The sequence below is a fragment of the Muscardinus avellanarius genome, assembly GCF_963383645.1.
Source record: "Muscardinus avellanarius genome assembly, chromosome: 18".
In the NCBI taxonomy this organism is placed as follows: Eukaryota; Metazoa; Chordata; class Mammalia; order Rodentia; family Gliridae; genus Muscardinus; species Muscardinus avellanarius.
In genome coordinates, this window is record NC_137804.1 from 22,911,201 (window position 1) to 22,926,424 (window position 15,224).

The 15,224-nt window shown below is 34.9% G+C and overlaps 1 protein-coding gene across 2 annotated transcripts in view; it reads left to right on the plus strand.

Moving 5' to 3' along the window:
* TBC1D5 (TBC1 domain family member 5) overlaps positions 1–15,224 on the plus strand; it is a gene marked incomplete at both ends in the record, with an annotated part of 350,595 nt that overhangs the window by 127,321 nt on the left and 208,050 nt on the right. For both annotated transcript variants that reach the window (XM_080715898.1, XM_080715899.1), the window contains 3 exons: positions 1,139–1,185; positions 1,273–1,342; positions 3,405–3,577. In XM_080715898.1, the coding sequence (XP_080572024.1) occupies positions 1,139–1,185; positions 1,273–1,342; positions 3,405–3,577 (290 nt within the window). The remainder of the gene's footprint in view (positions 1–1,138; positions 1,186–1,272; positions 1,343–3,404; positions 3,578–15,224) is intronic.

A 15,224-nucleotide genomic window follows, 5' to 3' on the forward strand; every position in this document is an offset into this window, starting at 1 on the left:
AGCCTCAGCTACTTAGTGAGACACTTTACAACTCAGTGAGACCTTGTTTCAAAATAAAGAATAAAACAATAAAACTAGGGCTTGTAGTGTAGCTTGGATATACAGTGCCCCTGGGTTCCAGCCCCAGTCCCAGAAAAAAAAAAAATACATGCAGAATATACTTTACAGGAAGTATAGGTGATTGAATATAGCATTAAAATGAATGGAAGATGCTTCTTCAGCTCTTTTGATACATTACAAAGTAAAAGCAGAAGTATAATAGATTTTTAAAAGTACTATCAATGATTAGTGTTAAAATAAAAATAGAAGCCATTAGAAGAAAATAAATGTTTTGATTTTACATATTCAATCAGTAACCTTATACTTTTTGTTTTGGATGACAAGTGGTAGATTGTATATTAATAAATTATTCTAGATCAAACAGAGAAAATATTGTCACCGTATTTATTATTTGCAAAAATTAGATACTTACCTAACTGTGACACAGGTAAGGCAGCTAATTTTTTTTTTTTTTTTTTTTTTTTTTTTTTTGGTGGTACTGGGGTTCCTGGAAACCCTTCTACCTCCAGGCTACACTCCCAGACCTATTTTATATTTTTATTTGGAAACAGGGTCTCCTAAGCCAGCGTGCGCGGCTGGCTTCGAACTTGCGCAATCCTCCTGTCTCTGCCTCCCAAGCGTGGGGATTACAAGCGTGTGCCACCACGCCCGGCTAAGGCAGCTAATTTGTTCTTTTTGTGTGTTCTGGGATGGAACCCGGGGCATTCTACCCCTGAACTACACCCCCAGCCCAGTTTTTTATTTTTTATTTTGAAACAGGGTCTGAATAAGTTGCAGAGGGCCTCACTAGGTAGCTGAGGCTGGCTATGAACCTGCGATCCTCCTGTCTCAGCCTCCCAAGTACAGGGATTACAAGCATGCACCACCATCCCCAGCTCATTTGTTCTTGATCTTTATAGAAAGGAAGGATTTCATTTGTTAATAGATTTCCCCTTATCATTAAGAAGGATGATTTTTTTCAATCTGTATATTATATGAAAATTGTCTTATATAGCACGTAGAATGAGGAAACTCTGAATGCCCTTCAATTATTTAAAAATTACATATTTTGATTGCTTGTATTGCTTTTTTAAGTGAGGAAATGAAAACTCTCCTGAACCCTGAGTATCTGGAACATGATGCCTAGTAAGTTCAAAACCTTTGTTAATTTTCCTTTTTTATGCCATTAGTACTCTAGTTAAGATAAATAACATTTATTTTGCTAATTTTCAGTGCAATGTTCTCACAACTTATGGAAACTGCTGAGCCTTGGTTTTCTACTTTTGAGCATGATGGTCAAAAGGTAAGTCTTAAAGTACAGATCTCATCAGTATAATTGAGTAAAAAATTTTATTAACAACATATAGTAGACAATAATATCTAATAATATCATTATATTGGAGTCTAAAAATATGTATTCATATTATTACTATAAGAAAAAATACTTAAAGAGATTCAAAGGCTGTGTGTGTGTTTTACTGGGGATTGACCACACATCCTCATATATAGTATGCAAGTACTTTACAATAGAGCTGCATCCCTAGCCCTTTCTTTTTATTTTTATTTTGAAACAAGATCTTGCTAAGTTGCCTAGGCTGGCCTGGAACTTGTCATCTTTCTACCTCAGCCTCGCAAGTAGCTGGAATGACAGGAGTGCACCCCACAGCTGGCTTCATATGAGTTTTTATAAGTAGTGTTGCTACTTCATAATAATTTTATAAAATTATTACAAACTGCTGTAACTATCCAAGTAAGTCAATATATACACTGCTACTAAAGTGCATAGTTAGTTTTGCTCTTAGGAATTATTTTAGCACCAATCCCCTTTGCCCTTAACTTTCTTTTATTTTTAATTATATTTTCATTGTGAAACATTCTCTCTTTAAACATATACATTGTAGTGTCATTTAGTATATTCACGAGGTTATGCAAACATTGAAGCTCTGGAGATGAATGAAATCACTCAAGAATAACTTAAGAATGAGTTTATTTCTAGTATTTATACATATAGAAAAATATATAGTATTTATATATAGAAAAGTCAACTGAGAATGAATGGTAGGTCAAAAATCACAGAGAAGTGATGCTGTGAATGCCAGTATTGCACAGATAGAAAGTGGGGCCTGAACAAGCAAGTCCCTCCATCAGGAAATGTTACCAAACATGAGTGTGTAATGAAAACCTGAGGATTACATGAAAACGTTACAGGGCATTGGTGATCTCTCCCTCCTAATATGGACGAGTGGGTGGCAGGAATGGGGTTGTAATTGGGACCCAACATAGAGCTCATTTTTTAAGTCTGCTGTTCTTTTGCTCTAGAGAGTTTAAAATCTCTTACTCCACTATTTAAATTGGCAAAAGGGCAGTGAGATAACACCTTCTTTTCTAATATATTTTCTTTATTTCATTCCCTTTTTATATAGTTGGCTGTTTTGTTTTGTTTTCGATATGGGGGATCGAACCTGGAGGCATTCTGCCTCCGAGCTATAATCCCAGCTCTTTTTTTTTAACTTTTATTTTTGGAAGAGGGTCTTCCTAGGTTGGTAAGAATCTTGTTAAGTTGCTGAGACTGTTCTCAAACCTATGATCCTCCCGTCTCAGCCTCCCAGGTACTGGGATTACAGGCATGCACCACCACACCCGACTTGCCTTTTCTATATAGTTTTGAGAGATCAGGGTAAACAGTTTTCATTTACTATTTTTTATTTTTTATTTTTTTTAATTACTGGGGATTGAATCCAAAGCATTCTACCTCTTCTGAGCCAAACCCCCAGCCCTATTTTTTATTTTTTATTTTGAAACAGAGTCTCACTAAGTTGCAGAGGGCCTAAATAAGTAGCTCAGGCTGACCTTGAACCTGCGATCCTCTGGTCTCCCCCTCCCAAGTATTGGGATTACAAGCATGCACCACCATGGCTGGCTTATGTTTAAATTTTAAACACACACACACACACACACACACACACACACACACACACACACACACACATTTTCATCAAAGTATTCCCTTTGTAAACTAGAGTTGATCAGATAAACCATGGATAGTTTGTTAGTTTGTAATGAACACCACCAACTCTAGCCAAAATTATCTTGTAGAATTTAATGTCACAAAGGACACTGGTAAAGAGAAAAAAAATGAAGAAATCTTTTAGGAGGCATTTTCTGGCCACTGCTCTATGAGAAAAATCATTTATATTACCAGGATATGATTGTATATTTTAAGGATTTGTCTTGAGATATTTAAAGCAGCTTTTGTTTCTTATTGAAACTTCCTTTGATAAGTAAATTGAAGAATGATGTTCCTATTTCTCTTAATATGCTTCATATTGAAATAATACATGTTTCATTTTTTTCCCTGTTTACAGGGCAAACAGACTCTGATGACTCCAATCCCCTTTGCTAGACCCCAGGACTTGGGGCCAACAGTCGCTATTGTTACTAAAGTCAACCAGATCCAGGATCATCTGCTGAAGAAGCATGATATTGAGCTCTATATGCACTTGAACAGACTGGAAATTGCACCACAGATCTATGGGCTGTAAGTACTGATGTTTCAGTTTTAGCTACACCTAATTATGCTTTCTGGTGGTTTCTATACTTCCCTAGATGTAAGAGCAAGAATTCTTCCATTTCCATTTTATTTCACATTTCTTTTGTAGCCCTATGTGCCAAGCTATATACTCATAACTTTCATATATGGTATCTTCTCTAATATTCCCACCAACCCTGTTGAGTGGGTATCACCCAGTTGTTATAGATGAAGAAGCTAAAACATGGTCTGACTTTAAACATAGTAAACAGTGAGTCATGCCAGGTACAATTTCACATGCTTTCAATCCCAGTACTTGAAATGTGGAGACAGGAGGGTCGCAGGTTCAAGAACAGTGCAGGTAACTTAGACCCTGTTTCAAAATTAAAAATAAATAAATTACAAGAGTTAGAATGTCCCTGAATCCAATCCCCATTACCAGAAGGCAGAGAATGAAGTCATAATGAAACTATGCAATTTGCTACAGAAATGAGTATAAAATAAAAACACAAGGAGCCTTTTGAGAAAAAAGTAGAAGAAAAGAAGAAGGAGAAGGAAAAGAAGGAGGAGGAGGAGGAGGAGGAGGAGGAGGAGGAGGAGAAGAAGAAAAAGAAGAAGAAGAAGAAGAAGAAGAAGAAGAAGAAGAAGAAGAAGAAGAAGAAGAAGAAGAACAACAACAACAACAACAACAACAACAACAACAACAACAGGAAGAGAAGAAGAGGAGGAGGAGGAGGAGGAGAAAGAAGGAAGGAAGGAAGGAGAGAAAGAAATAAAGAAAGAAAGAAAGAAAGAAAGAAAGAAAGAAAGAAAGAAAGAAAGAAGAAACAGTAAGGCTCTCAATATGGCAATATTAGGTCATTAAACCAAACCTTCTAAGTGCAAGGGTGTATTGGTCAGACACACATGAAGCTAGCCCCTGACTCCAAACAGCTCTGTAATATGTTCATGTTTCTTTCATTTTATCATGTGCTCATCTTTTGCTCTACCCTCAAAGGTCTATCAGGAGAAGATGTCCCTCTCAGTGAGTGTAATGTAGTGATTTTCTTTAGCCACATAACTTCTGTAATATGCTATGGCAGAAGAATAGGGAGCTGGTCACTCCTTAAGAGTGTGTGTATGTGTGAATGTGTCTAGGAATATTAGAAAAAAATAATGGTTTAAATTAATATGAATTAGCTATATAATGCCACAAACAACAAAAGGGTCCATCATTTTAAAATAATCGGTAATAGCCAAAAGCAGTGGCACACACCTGGAATCCTAGTACTTGGGAGGCTGAGAAAGAAAGATCACTGGTTTGAGACCAGCCTCAGCTACTTAGTGAGTCCCTTAGCAACTTTTTGAGACCCTGTTTCAAAATAAATAAATAAAATAGGGCTAGGGGTATAGGTAGAATGCAACCTGTGTTCAATCCCCAGTACCACAAATCAAATCAAATAAAGTCTATATTCAGTGCTAAACAATTTCTTGCCAAATGTTTCTGTATTCTGCACTATGTTGAATATAGAAAATTAAGAAGATAATTCTAAGATGTATATAGGTGCACGTAGATGTTCAATAAATAGGAATTAATTATTTGAACTATAGAGACTCTCAGAGGAGTCAAAATTAGAGCAGAGGCTGTTGTATCTTGTTTTGTTTTAAACCCAGAGAAAAGGTTCAGTGAGTGCCATTTTTTTCATGTTATATATAGTTTCAGTAAGGATAACTCTCAGCTATTTTTCTTCTCTAGAAGCTCTGAAATGTGATTTCTGAAGAAATCTGTTTTTCTATCTTAATGCTGCTTGTTTTTATTTTTGTGACTTAACCTCGACCTCATTGAAGGCAGCTCCGTCTTTCCCACTGGAAATAAGAAGGTTGTATGGCTGGGTACTGAGGAATACTTTAGGTTAATAATGAGTTACTGCTTACACTCCTAAGTCTAACTAATACATTTGTGGATGTGTACATAAAGCATTTAAAAACAGCTAGTGATAAGGAGTTAATTCTGTGTTTTTTTTACCACTGTGCACTCAAAGAATGAATATATTCAAATGTAAAACTCATTGACATTTGCAAAAAACTGCTAAGATCTCAGAATTGTCTTTACTATTGGTGAAAGAACTCAGCCTCATTTATTGTTTCTTTGAAGTGATTTATAATCCTTGCCTCTTTCCTGAGCTAGTGCCTTATGTTGGCAGGGACAATGACCTGAACTAGAAGACAGTAATTTGTAACCAGGGTATTCCAGTTCGCTTCCCAAGACATCCGTTTCCTTCAGCTTTCTCTTCATCAGGATAATTCAATAGAGCTTCTCTGACATCCTGACTAGTACTTTCCCAGTAAGAGTCCATGATCCATGACATAATTTCTCTTAATTCTTTCAACCTTATCAGCAATAGTAACAATGGCATGGCTTCCAAGAACCACAGCTACTTTATAGACTCTCAACCACATTGTATTTATCTATAACTTTTTTACTCTTTGAAGAAAAGGTCACTGTTTTATTTTGTCCCATATTACATTTTATAGTAAAAAATTTTACCTACCTATTTTACTTACTGATTTGCATATTACTGTTTGTGAGGCACATGAACGTGCAATGTGCTTGAACACTCTGTCTCATATTCCAGTGTGGTACCCTAAGCTGTACTGCCCAGCTGTATATCTCTTATCAATGACTGTTAGGAACTTTGGGGTCAAAAACATATAAGATAGCAGTTGTAAGCACAGACTTTGAAATAACACATACCTGTTGCTACTTTGAGCCTTTTGTGTGTGTGTGTGTGTGTGTGTGTGTGTGTGTGTGTGTGTGTGGTACTGGGTGTGGAACCCAGGGGGGCTTTTCTACCTCCGGGCTGCACTCCCAGACCTATTTTATATTTTATTTGGAAACAGAGTCTCACTAAGTTGCTGAGAGCCTCACTAAGTAGCTGAGGCTGGCTTTCAACCTGTGTGATCCTCCTGTCTCAGCCTCCCAAGCGCTGGGACTATACCACACCCGGCCAAGCCTTTGTTTTTTAATCTATAAAATGGAGATTAAAACAATGCTACTTGCTTTATAGGGTCCCTATGAGAATTAAATCATAATGTACAAAAAGAATAGTGTTCAGTATGTGGTAAGCATTGAGTATTTGTTTGACAGTACTTTACTATCATTACTTAACTAGGAATATGGTGTTCTTTGTGATTAATAAACCCTTTCAACTATGGCTATCTTATGTTTTCTTCACTAAAGCAGGGGGTTCGATTTACCTGAAAATATATAATACTATCTTTTAAACCAGTGCTTTTTAATGAGATAGTAGAGAAGTTAAGAATAAACTTTTAGGAATGGTCAACATTTTGGCAAAATTCATGTCCTTGAACTTAGTAAGCATTGTAGGTTTCTATCTCATTGGAATGAATGGAATTTTTATTTTGTTCTGTATCACACAGGTGTTGTTAACGTAAAAAATTACCAATGCTACTCTCCATTCCTGCTGGAAGAAAAATAATTTAGTTTTACATTCAAAATTAGTACTTGAAAATATAGAATCTCTGGTTTGAGTAGATTATCGAGTGGACAGATATCAAATAATCAGTCTTGAATTCATAAATGTAGCTCATCACAAGATGACATCAGAATTCATATTTTTGTCATATAAAATGTACTTTTGCATGACAGTTCTTTGGCAGAATATTTATTTTCAAACAATATTTTTTGTAATTTAAAATGAGTTAACATAATGAGATTAAGGTTTTTCTTGCATTAATTCAAAAGTTGGAAAATAATTTAGTAAAAATATTAATAATTAATGAGACAATGGCAAAATGTTACCAGTACAAGCAGCTCCTTATCAAATGGGGACATACTCGTGAATTATGTTTATATGGGGAGAGAAAGAGGTTAACAAGACTAAATTATGCCCTATATTAGTGCAGGTTTCTAGTTTCAGTCAGTCTTTAGTAGTTAACCTGACATATTAAAAGTTGTTTGTGTGCATTCTAAACAAGTTATAATTGTCATTTAAAAAAATTGCAGCCGGACAGAGTGGCACACACCTATAATCCCTGTACTTTGGAGGCTGAGAAAGAAGGATCTCAGGTTTGAAGCCAGCCTCACAAGTAGTGAGGCTTTCAACAACATAGCCAGACCTTGTTTCAAAGTAAAAAGTAAAATAAGTCTGGGAGTGTAGTTCATAGCTAGAAGGCCCCTCAGTTCGATCCCCATTATCTCAAAAAAAATTGCTACTTCATTTATAAAACTAATTTTTATAAGGCTATATTTGGAAGTCTCCTGAGTTGGGAAATATACAATGTATAAATATCTGCAGTAATTGGCTAATAAATTTACCTAGCACAATTAAAATTAGTAATCATTGTGAAGTATTAATTGCACTAAAATTGGCTAACATTCTAATGTTACTTATCTTAATTCTAGATAAAAATTTATGATATTTATCTTGAAATGTGGGAATAAACAGCAATGAAATCCTGAATGGTTCATAATGTCTTGTTTATTAATGCTATTGTTTTATATATGTAAGTGTATTGCCTTCTGAATAATTTTATATTTTAGCCAATATTAAATTAACTTACTATTTTAGGTTAAGCAAAATTAATCGCAATTAAATGTTTAGCATAAGTGGTATTGTAAAGTAATATATCCTAAAAACAATTTACACCAAGTTTTTCATAACCTTTATGAAAGATATGTTCTTGCACTTAGAATGAAGTTTCTCCTGTTTTAAATAATTAAAATCTTGGGCTATCTTTTGGTGCTAATGATTGATTGGTATTGAACTTAAAAAAAAAATAAATTCTGTAAGGGCCTGTCAGTGTGTACTGATTAGTTTTCAAACAAAAAACACTGACTACATTATTTCTACCTTCCCAACATAAGTTTTAAGATTTTTTTATGAGCTGGGCATGGTGGCATATGCCCATAATTCTGAAACTTGGAAGGCAAAAACAAGAAGATTGAAGCTTTTCAGCTAGCCTCAGCTTAGTGAGGCCTTCTGCAATGTAATGAGACCATGTTTCAAAATTAAAAAAAAAAAAAAATTAAGCCTGGGTGGGTAGCTCAGAAGCTGAATGCCCCTGGGTTCAGCCTCCAGTAACCAAATAGTATTTTTATTTTAAATAAGAGAATAATGTCCTTTGACCCCAGCACCTGGGGATTATGTTTGTGCAAAATCATCTGAAATGTTTGTGTTTCAGTTCTGTCACTGATCACATGCATGTTGTGAGTCCAAAAGACTTATCCATAGCAAATCCATACGGAGATTCAGTACTATTTCACTTAGTACTATTAAAATTTTTTTTATGGTAAGACTAAAAGCTTAATATTAGGTTAACATTTTTTTGCTAGGCCTTAGACTCTTTTTTTAATCAACTTTATATTGGATCTGTAAAATTTTGACTATATTTTCCATTTGCTATAAAAAGAGTATATAATAAGCATCTATGGGGTATGCAATTAATGTCACTTTTGAGGAAAGACCCTGATAACACACTTGGGCTTTGGCACTTTTAAATTATGAGCTCTTTACAATACTCATGGGGTAAATTCCATATCCCCCGAATGCTTATTATGCATCTTCCATTTCTATTTTCTAGATTAGCAGTTGTTTTGCTTTTGGTTTATAGTAATTTAATTGGGGAAGTTTCTTGGTTATTGATAAGTCTGTTAAATTTTGAGGCACTTTTTAAATCATAAAGCCTATGAGTTCTAGCATATCACAGTATAATTACATATGAGTACTAAATCTTTTTCAACTTATATTTAAAATATAAACATAAAGTTAAATAATTCTCAGTCATCTAAAGTGACTGTAACACAAAAAATATAATAATTATTATATATATCAGCCAGGCATGGTGGTGCATCCTTGTAATCCCAGCATTTGGGAGCCTGAGACAGGAGGACCGCAGTTCAAAGAGAGCTGCCTAATGAAGCCCCTTGCAACTCAGTGAGACCCTGTTTCAAAATAAAAAATAAGGCTGGGGGTGTAGTTCAGAGGTAGAATGCCCCTGGTTTCCATCCCCAGTACCGCCAAAAACAAACAAACAAAAAAAAACTCTCAGTGGTTTAAGTAAATAGCTTTCTAAGCATAGCTAATGGTTGACATGGCCCTTTTAATGAGAATTATAAGTTAAACATAAGACATGAGATATGAGGAAATAGATTGTGAAAGTCCACTAGTAGCTTATTTTCATATACCACTGAGTATTTCTCAAAAAATATTTCCTTTGGAAAAGTTGGGATATTTTCACCTTCTATATGAAAAGTCACCACTGATTACTAATTATCAGGAAGAATAATAACTCTCTGAAATAATGACTCATACTTGCTAATATTTATTGTTTCCTATGGGCTAAACTGGACTCATTATCTTATTTATCCTTATAGCACATTATAGCCTCATTTTGTGGATTAGGATGGGAACGCTTATATAAAGATTTATTTAGATCAGCACTGGCCTTTGAACTCAAGTTTACATTCACACTCTAATTTGAGTAGGACTGTGTGTGGTAGAGAGCTAAGGCACCTGAAAGTAGTACTGTGTCAGATTGGACTGTGAGCCCAATTCAGCTTTATCAGATAAGCTTCAAAGAAGCAGGCAGAACAAGGTCTTGTTAATAATGAGCACAAACTAACCTGGTGTTATGTATTTAGATTTGGAACATCTCCCCAAAACTCATTTGTTGGAGACTTGGTTCCCAGGGAGGGGGACTGGAGGAAGAATGATGACCACTAATTGATTTAGGAGTTTCTTTTGAAGGGGATGAAAATGCTTGAAATTGATTGTGGTGATAGATACATAACTCTGTGGATATACTGAAAACAATTTAATTTATAATTTAAATAGGTAAATTGAATGATGTGTGAGTTATATTTCCACAAATAGCATGACCTCTATACAGGAGAACAGCATGAAACAAAGCATGTATGTGTAAGACATCATTGTGGTTAGAGGAAATATTGATCAGTGTATTGTAACTAGAATGGGTTTTATGTGACAGGAAATAAGGAAGATGAGGCAAAGCAGAATGTAGGGGCCCTTAAATGTCATGCCAAGACCAGTGTAGATTTGTACTGTCTCATAGGAATCTATCCACATATGGTATAAATTAATTAAAGTACAATTACAAATTCTGTTCCTCACTACTAGCATGTAAAACATTTCCATTATTACAGGAAATTCTATGGGAAACATTAATTGAGGCCTTTAATCCAGGGTGTAAGAGGAAGATGGCACTGCAACACAGTGGTGTTATGATCAGATCTGTGATTTAGAAAGCTTTTGTTGGTTGCACAGCCGTAAAGAGATCTAGGGACATGTGAAACTGGAGAAGCAGTGATCCCCTATAGAAGCATCATCTGCATTGTATAAGAGAGATTATGGTGGCCTGAAACAAGGTAAAGGTAATAGGAAGGTAGAGCGAAGTGGAAATGTTTGGAAGATACCAACTTGCTAGAATTACTAAAATTCATAATTAACTGAATATGTGTGCAGGGGAGAGGCAACAATATTTTAGGCAAGATAAATGATGATAATTGTCACAGAAATAATGAATAACAGAGAGGTAACGTCAATGGAATGTGTAATCCAATCACTCATGTTAAGTTTGGAGTTGCTTTGGAACCATCCGTATCTGGTAGACCATTGAATTATATGTTTTTTGAGTTTGGAGAAAGATGTGAAAGTTTCATTTTAATTGTCCACATACTGCACATGCAATTGAAGGTGCTGGGAAAATGAGACAGAAGAGGTACAGAGAATAGTTCCTAGAGGATACCCACACATGCGTAGCTAAACTTTCGACTTTAGAGCAGTAGGTTAGCTAATCGAATGGTAGATCAAAATATATCTTTATAGTTTATGGATCTGAGAGATGCAAGACTCCAAGTAAGAGTTGTCAATTAGAAACCCTTTGCAGTTTTTTAGACACGAATTGATAATAACAATGGAGAGAGGAATGGTTTTTAAAAACATTTTCAGATAGAATCTATGATTTAGTAGAAACCCAAATTATTATTTGCTTCTTGAGAGAGTGTGAAATAGGTTTGAGGACTACAGTTTCAAACATCCAACTTTCTAATCCATTGGATAATCTTTTATTTAAGATCTCGAGCAACCTGCTCAATCTTATGCCACCAAGATTGACCAGCTCCACCATTGCTCCCTGGCACCCCACAGAACTATTTCCCCCCTCTTTTTTGACCATGAATAACCATCAAGCATTGTATCACCAATATTTTAACATATCTTTTTTGCTAGTTTCTTTTTAAAGAAAAAAAGCAAATACATATGCCCTCCTTCTTCAACAGCATTACTAATATCCTATTTTTTCCAAATTTCCAGAAGGACTAATTTTCTCTCATTTTCATTTTCCATCAATTCACTGTTACTGTAAAGTCAGTGTAAATGATCCGAATAAAAGACAGATTGGTAGAGTAGAAACATGATTTAACTATATACTCTATACAAAAAAAACTCACTGTAAAGATGATTAAATGGGTAGATTCAAAAGAATGGAAAGAGATATATCATGAAAGCATTTCATGAAATCAGGAGTTGTCATATTAATATCAAGGTAGAAAGGTAGACTTCAGAGCAGAGAACTATACATGACAAAGAGTTTGCATTATGTAATAATAAAGGATGAATTTATCAAGAGAAGATCACAATCCTCAGTGTATATGCAATAAACAAAAGGTCTGCCAAAAACTCAACTAAAATTTTATAGAATTGAAAGAAGAAATAAAGTCACTGTATAGTTGGATTGATAAAACGATGCATTAATTGAACAGCTTGACAGAAAGTCAACCAAATATATATTGAAATTCAAGAGCAATGTCAGCTGACAGAATCTGACATTTGTAAGATACTCCATCCAACAATAATATTAAAAAGAACCTTTTCAAGCATCCATAGGACATTTACCAAGATAGATCATGTCTTGGGCCATCAAACTTTAACAACTTTAAATAACTAAAATCATTGCAATCATTTTGGAAAACAGTATGGAAGATTCTCAGACAAATGGGAATGAACCTACCATATGATTCAGCAATAGCAAACTAATGGATGTGTATCTATGTTCATAGCCTCACAATTCACAATTGCCAAACTATGGAACCAGCGAAGATGTCCATCCACAGATAAATGGATTACAAAACTACGGGATATATACACAATGGAATTTTCCTCAGTCATAAAGCAAAATAAAATTACTTCATTTATGGGGAAATGGATGGATCTGGGGAACATTATGCTAAGTGAAATTAGTCAATCACAGAAAGTATATGTATTATGCAGAATGTAGGGAGAGTAAGGGTCATTGAGGATTCCTAGATGAAGGAGGGGAACCAAAAGATGAGCAAATAAGGAGGCCTAACTGGGGGTGATGGCAGGGGGGAAGAAGGAAATTCCCTAATGTACATGATGTACATTCACAAACATATCAAAGTCAGTCGGTAAGTCAAACATGAGAAGGAGGAAGGAGGGAGGGAATGGGATGGGAATTAGGGAAGGGCTAAATAAGTGATGTGTGCATGTATGCCTCTACCATCCTGTACCCCCATTAACATACATAACAGTAATGCATCAATTAAAAAATAAAATAATGCCGGGCATGGTGGCGCACGCTTGTAATCCCAACGCTTGGGAGGTGGAGACACAAGGATCGCGCAGGTTCGAAGCCAGCCACGCTGGCTTAAGAGACCCTGTTTCCAAAAATAAAAAAAGTATAAAATAGTTCTGGGAGTGTAGCCTGGAGGTAGAAGGGCTTCCAAGAACCTGAGTACCCACCAAATAAATAAATAAAATAAAATAATAAATAATAAAATTGTGCACACTATCTTCTATGACTATGATGAAATTAAAGTAGAACTAACAGAAAGATGATGGGAAAACCACTGAACACTTGGAAACTAAACATACTTCTAAATGATCCCTGGATCAAAGAGGAAATCTCACAGGAAGTTATAAAAAGTATATTGAACTTATTGAGAGGTAAATTCAACATATCACAATTTGTTGCACTAAATGCTTTAATTAGAAAAGAAGAAGCTTCTTCTAACTAAAGAACTTAGAAAAAGAAGAGCAAAATAAACTCAAAGCAAGCAAAAGAAAGGAAATAACATACAAATTGAAACTAATATAATTGAAAATGTAAACAGTAGAGACAAAAGGGACTGTTTTGAAACGATCAGTTAAATCGACAAATTTAATTGCCAAATTAAATATTTAGTAAATTTTCACAAATTGTCAAAACTGACAAAATAAAAGAATGTGGATATGGCTTTAAAAGGGCATGGAAGGACCCTGATGATATTGCGTTTCTGTGTTAGAACTGTATCAGTGTCCGCATCCTGTGATATTTTGCTGTACTTTTGTAGGATTTTACTTTTGAGGGAAACTAAATGCACAAAAGATACCTGCCTGTGACTATAACATTTTCTCATAAGTTTGTTTGTTTGTTTGTTTGTTTGTTTGTTTGTTTGTTTGTTTATTGGTGGTACTAGGGGTGGAACCCAGAGGCTTTCTACCTCCGGGTTATACTCCCAGATCCATTTTATATATTTTATTTGGAAACAGGGTCTCACTAAGTTGCTGAGAGCCTCACTAAGTAACAGAGGCTGGCTTCAAACCTGTGTGATCCTCCTGCCTCTGCCTCCCAAGCGTGGGGATTACAAGGGTGCGCCGCCACACCTGGCTTCTCAGAAGTTTAATTAAAATGTCAATTGAGATAGCTCAGATATTTTGTCCCATTTTTAAAATAAATCAGGGTTGTTTATTTTCTTAGTATTGAATTTTGAGGGATCTTTATATATTCTAGATACAAATCCTGTGTCAGACCTGTGGTTTGCAAATATTTCTCCGTTTGCCTTGATGTTGGTTTTCCTAAATGTCTTTCATAGAGCAAACATTTGTGGTTTTGATTAAATCAATTTATTGACTCGTTTTTTATGTCGAGAATGTTTTTGACATTACATCTAAGAATTCTTTGCCTACTCCAATTTTACATTGCGTTGCAGTTATATTTGTATTATATATACCTTCATGGTTTATTTTGAGGTATCATTGTTGTTTTTGTTTTTGCTAGTGATATAACCCACGGACCCAAGAAGCATGCAAGCAGGTGCTCTACCTCGATCGCCTGGGCTAATTTTTATATAAAGTGAAGGGTGTAGGTCAAGGCTCATTTTTTTTCAACGTACATACCTAAATATTCCAGTACCATGTGTTGAAAGACTGTCCTTTATCCATTGACTTGTCTTTACACCTTTTGTCAAAAATGAATTTATCTGGGTAGAAGTTTATTAATAAAACTTCAGAGAACCAAATTTAGATGTACTCTCTCTCTCTTGTTCTCTCATTTGTGTGATTTCAAATTTGTTAGTTTCAGTTATTCAGTATAATTTATTAGTATAATGGTCTCAGAATGTCTGAGAAATCTATGGTTTCCATTATGATCTTGTAATGCTGTTGCTGAAGAACTATAATTAATATTTAGGAGTACAATATTTAACATAAACCAGGATATCTCTTACCTTAATTTTCTTCTACTTCTGGCATTGATTTTATTTTCTTCTTTTAAGTTGTTTAAGAAAAATGTCTAAGTAATAGATGTTTGGTATTATATATATATATATATATATATATATTTTTTTTTTTTTTTT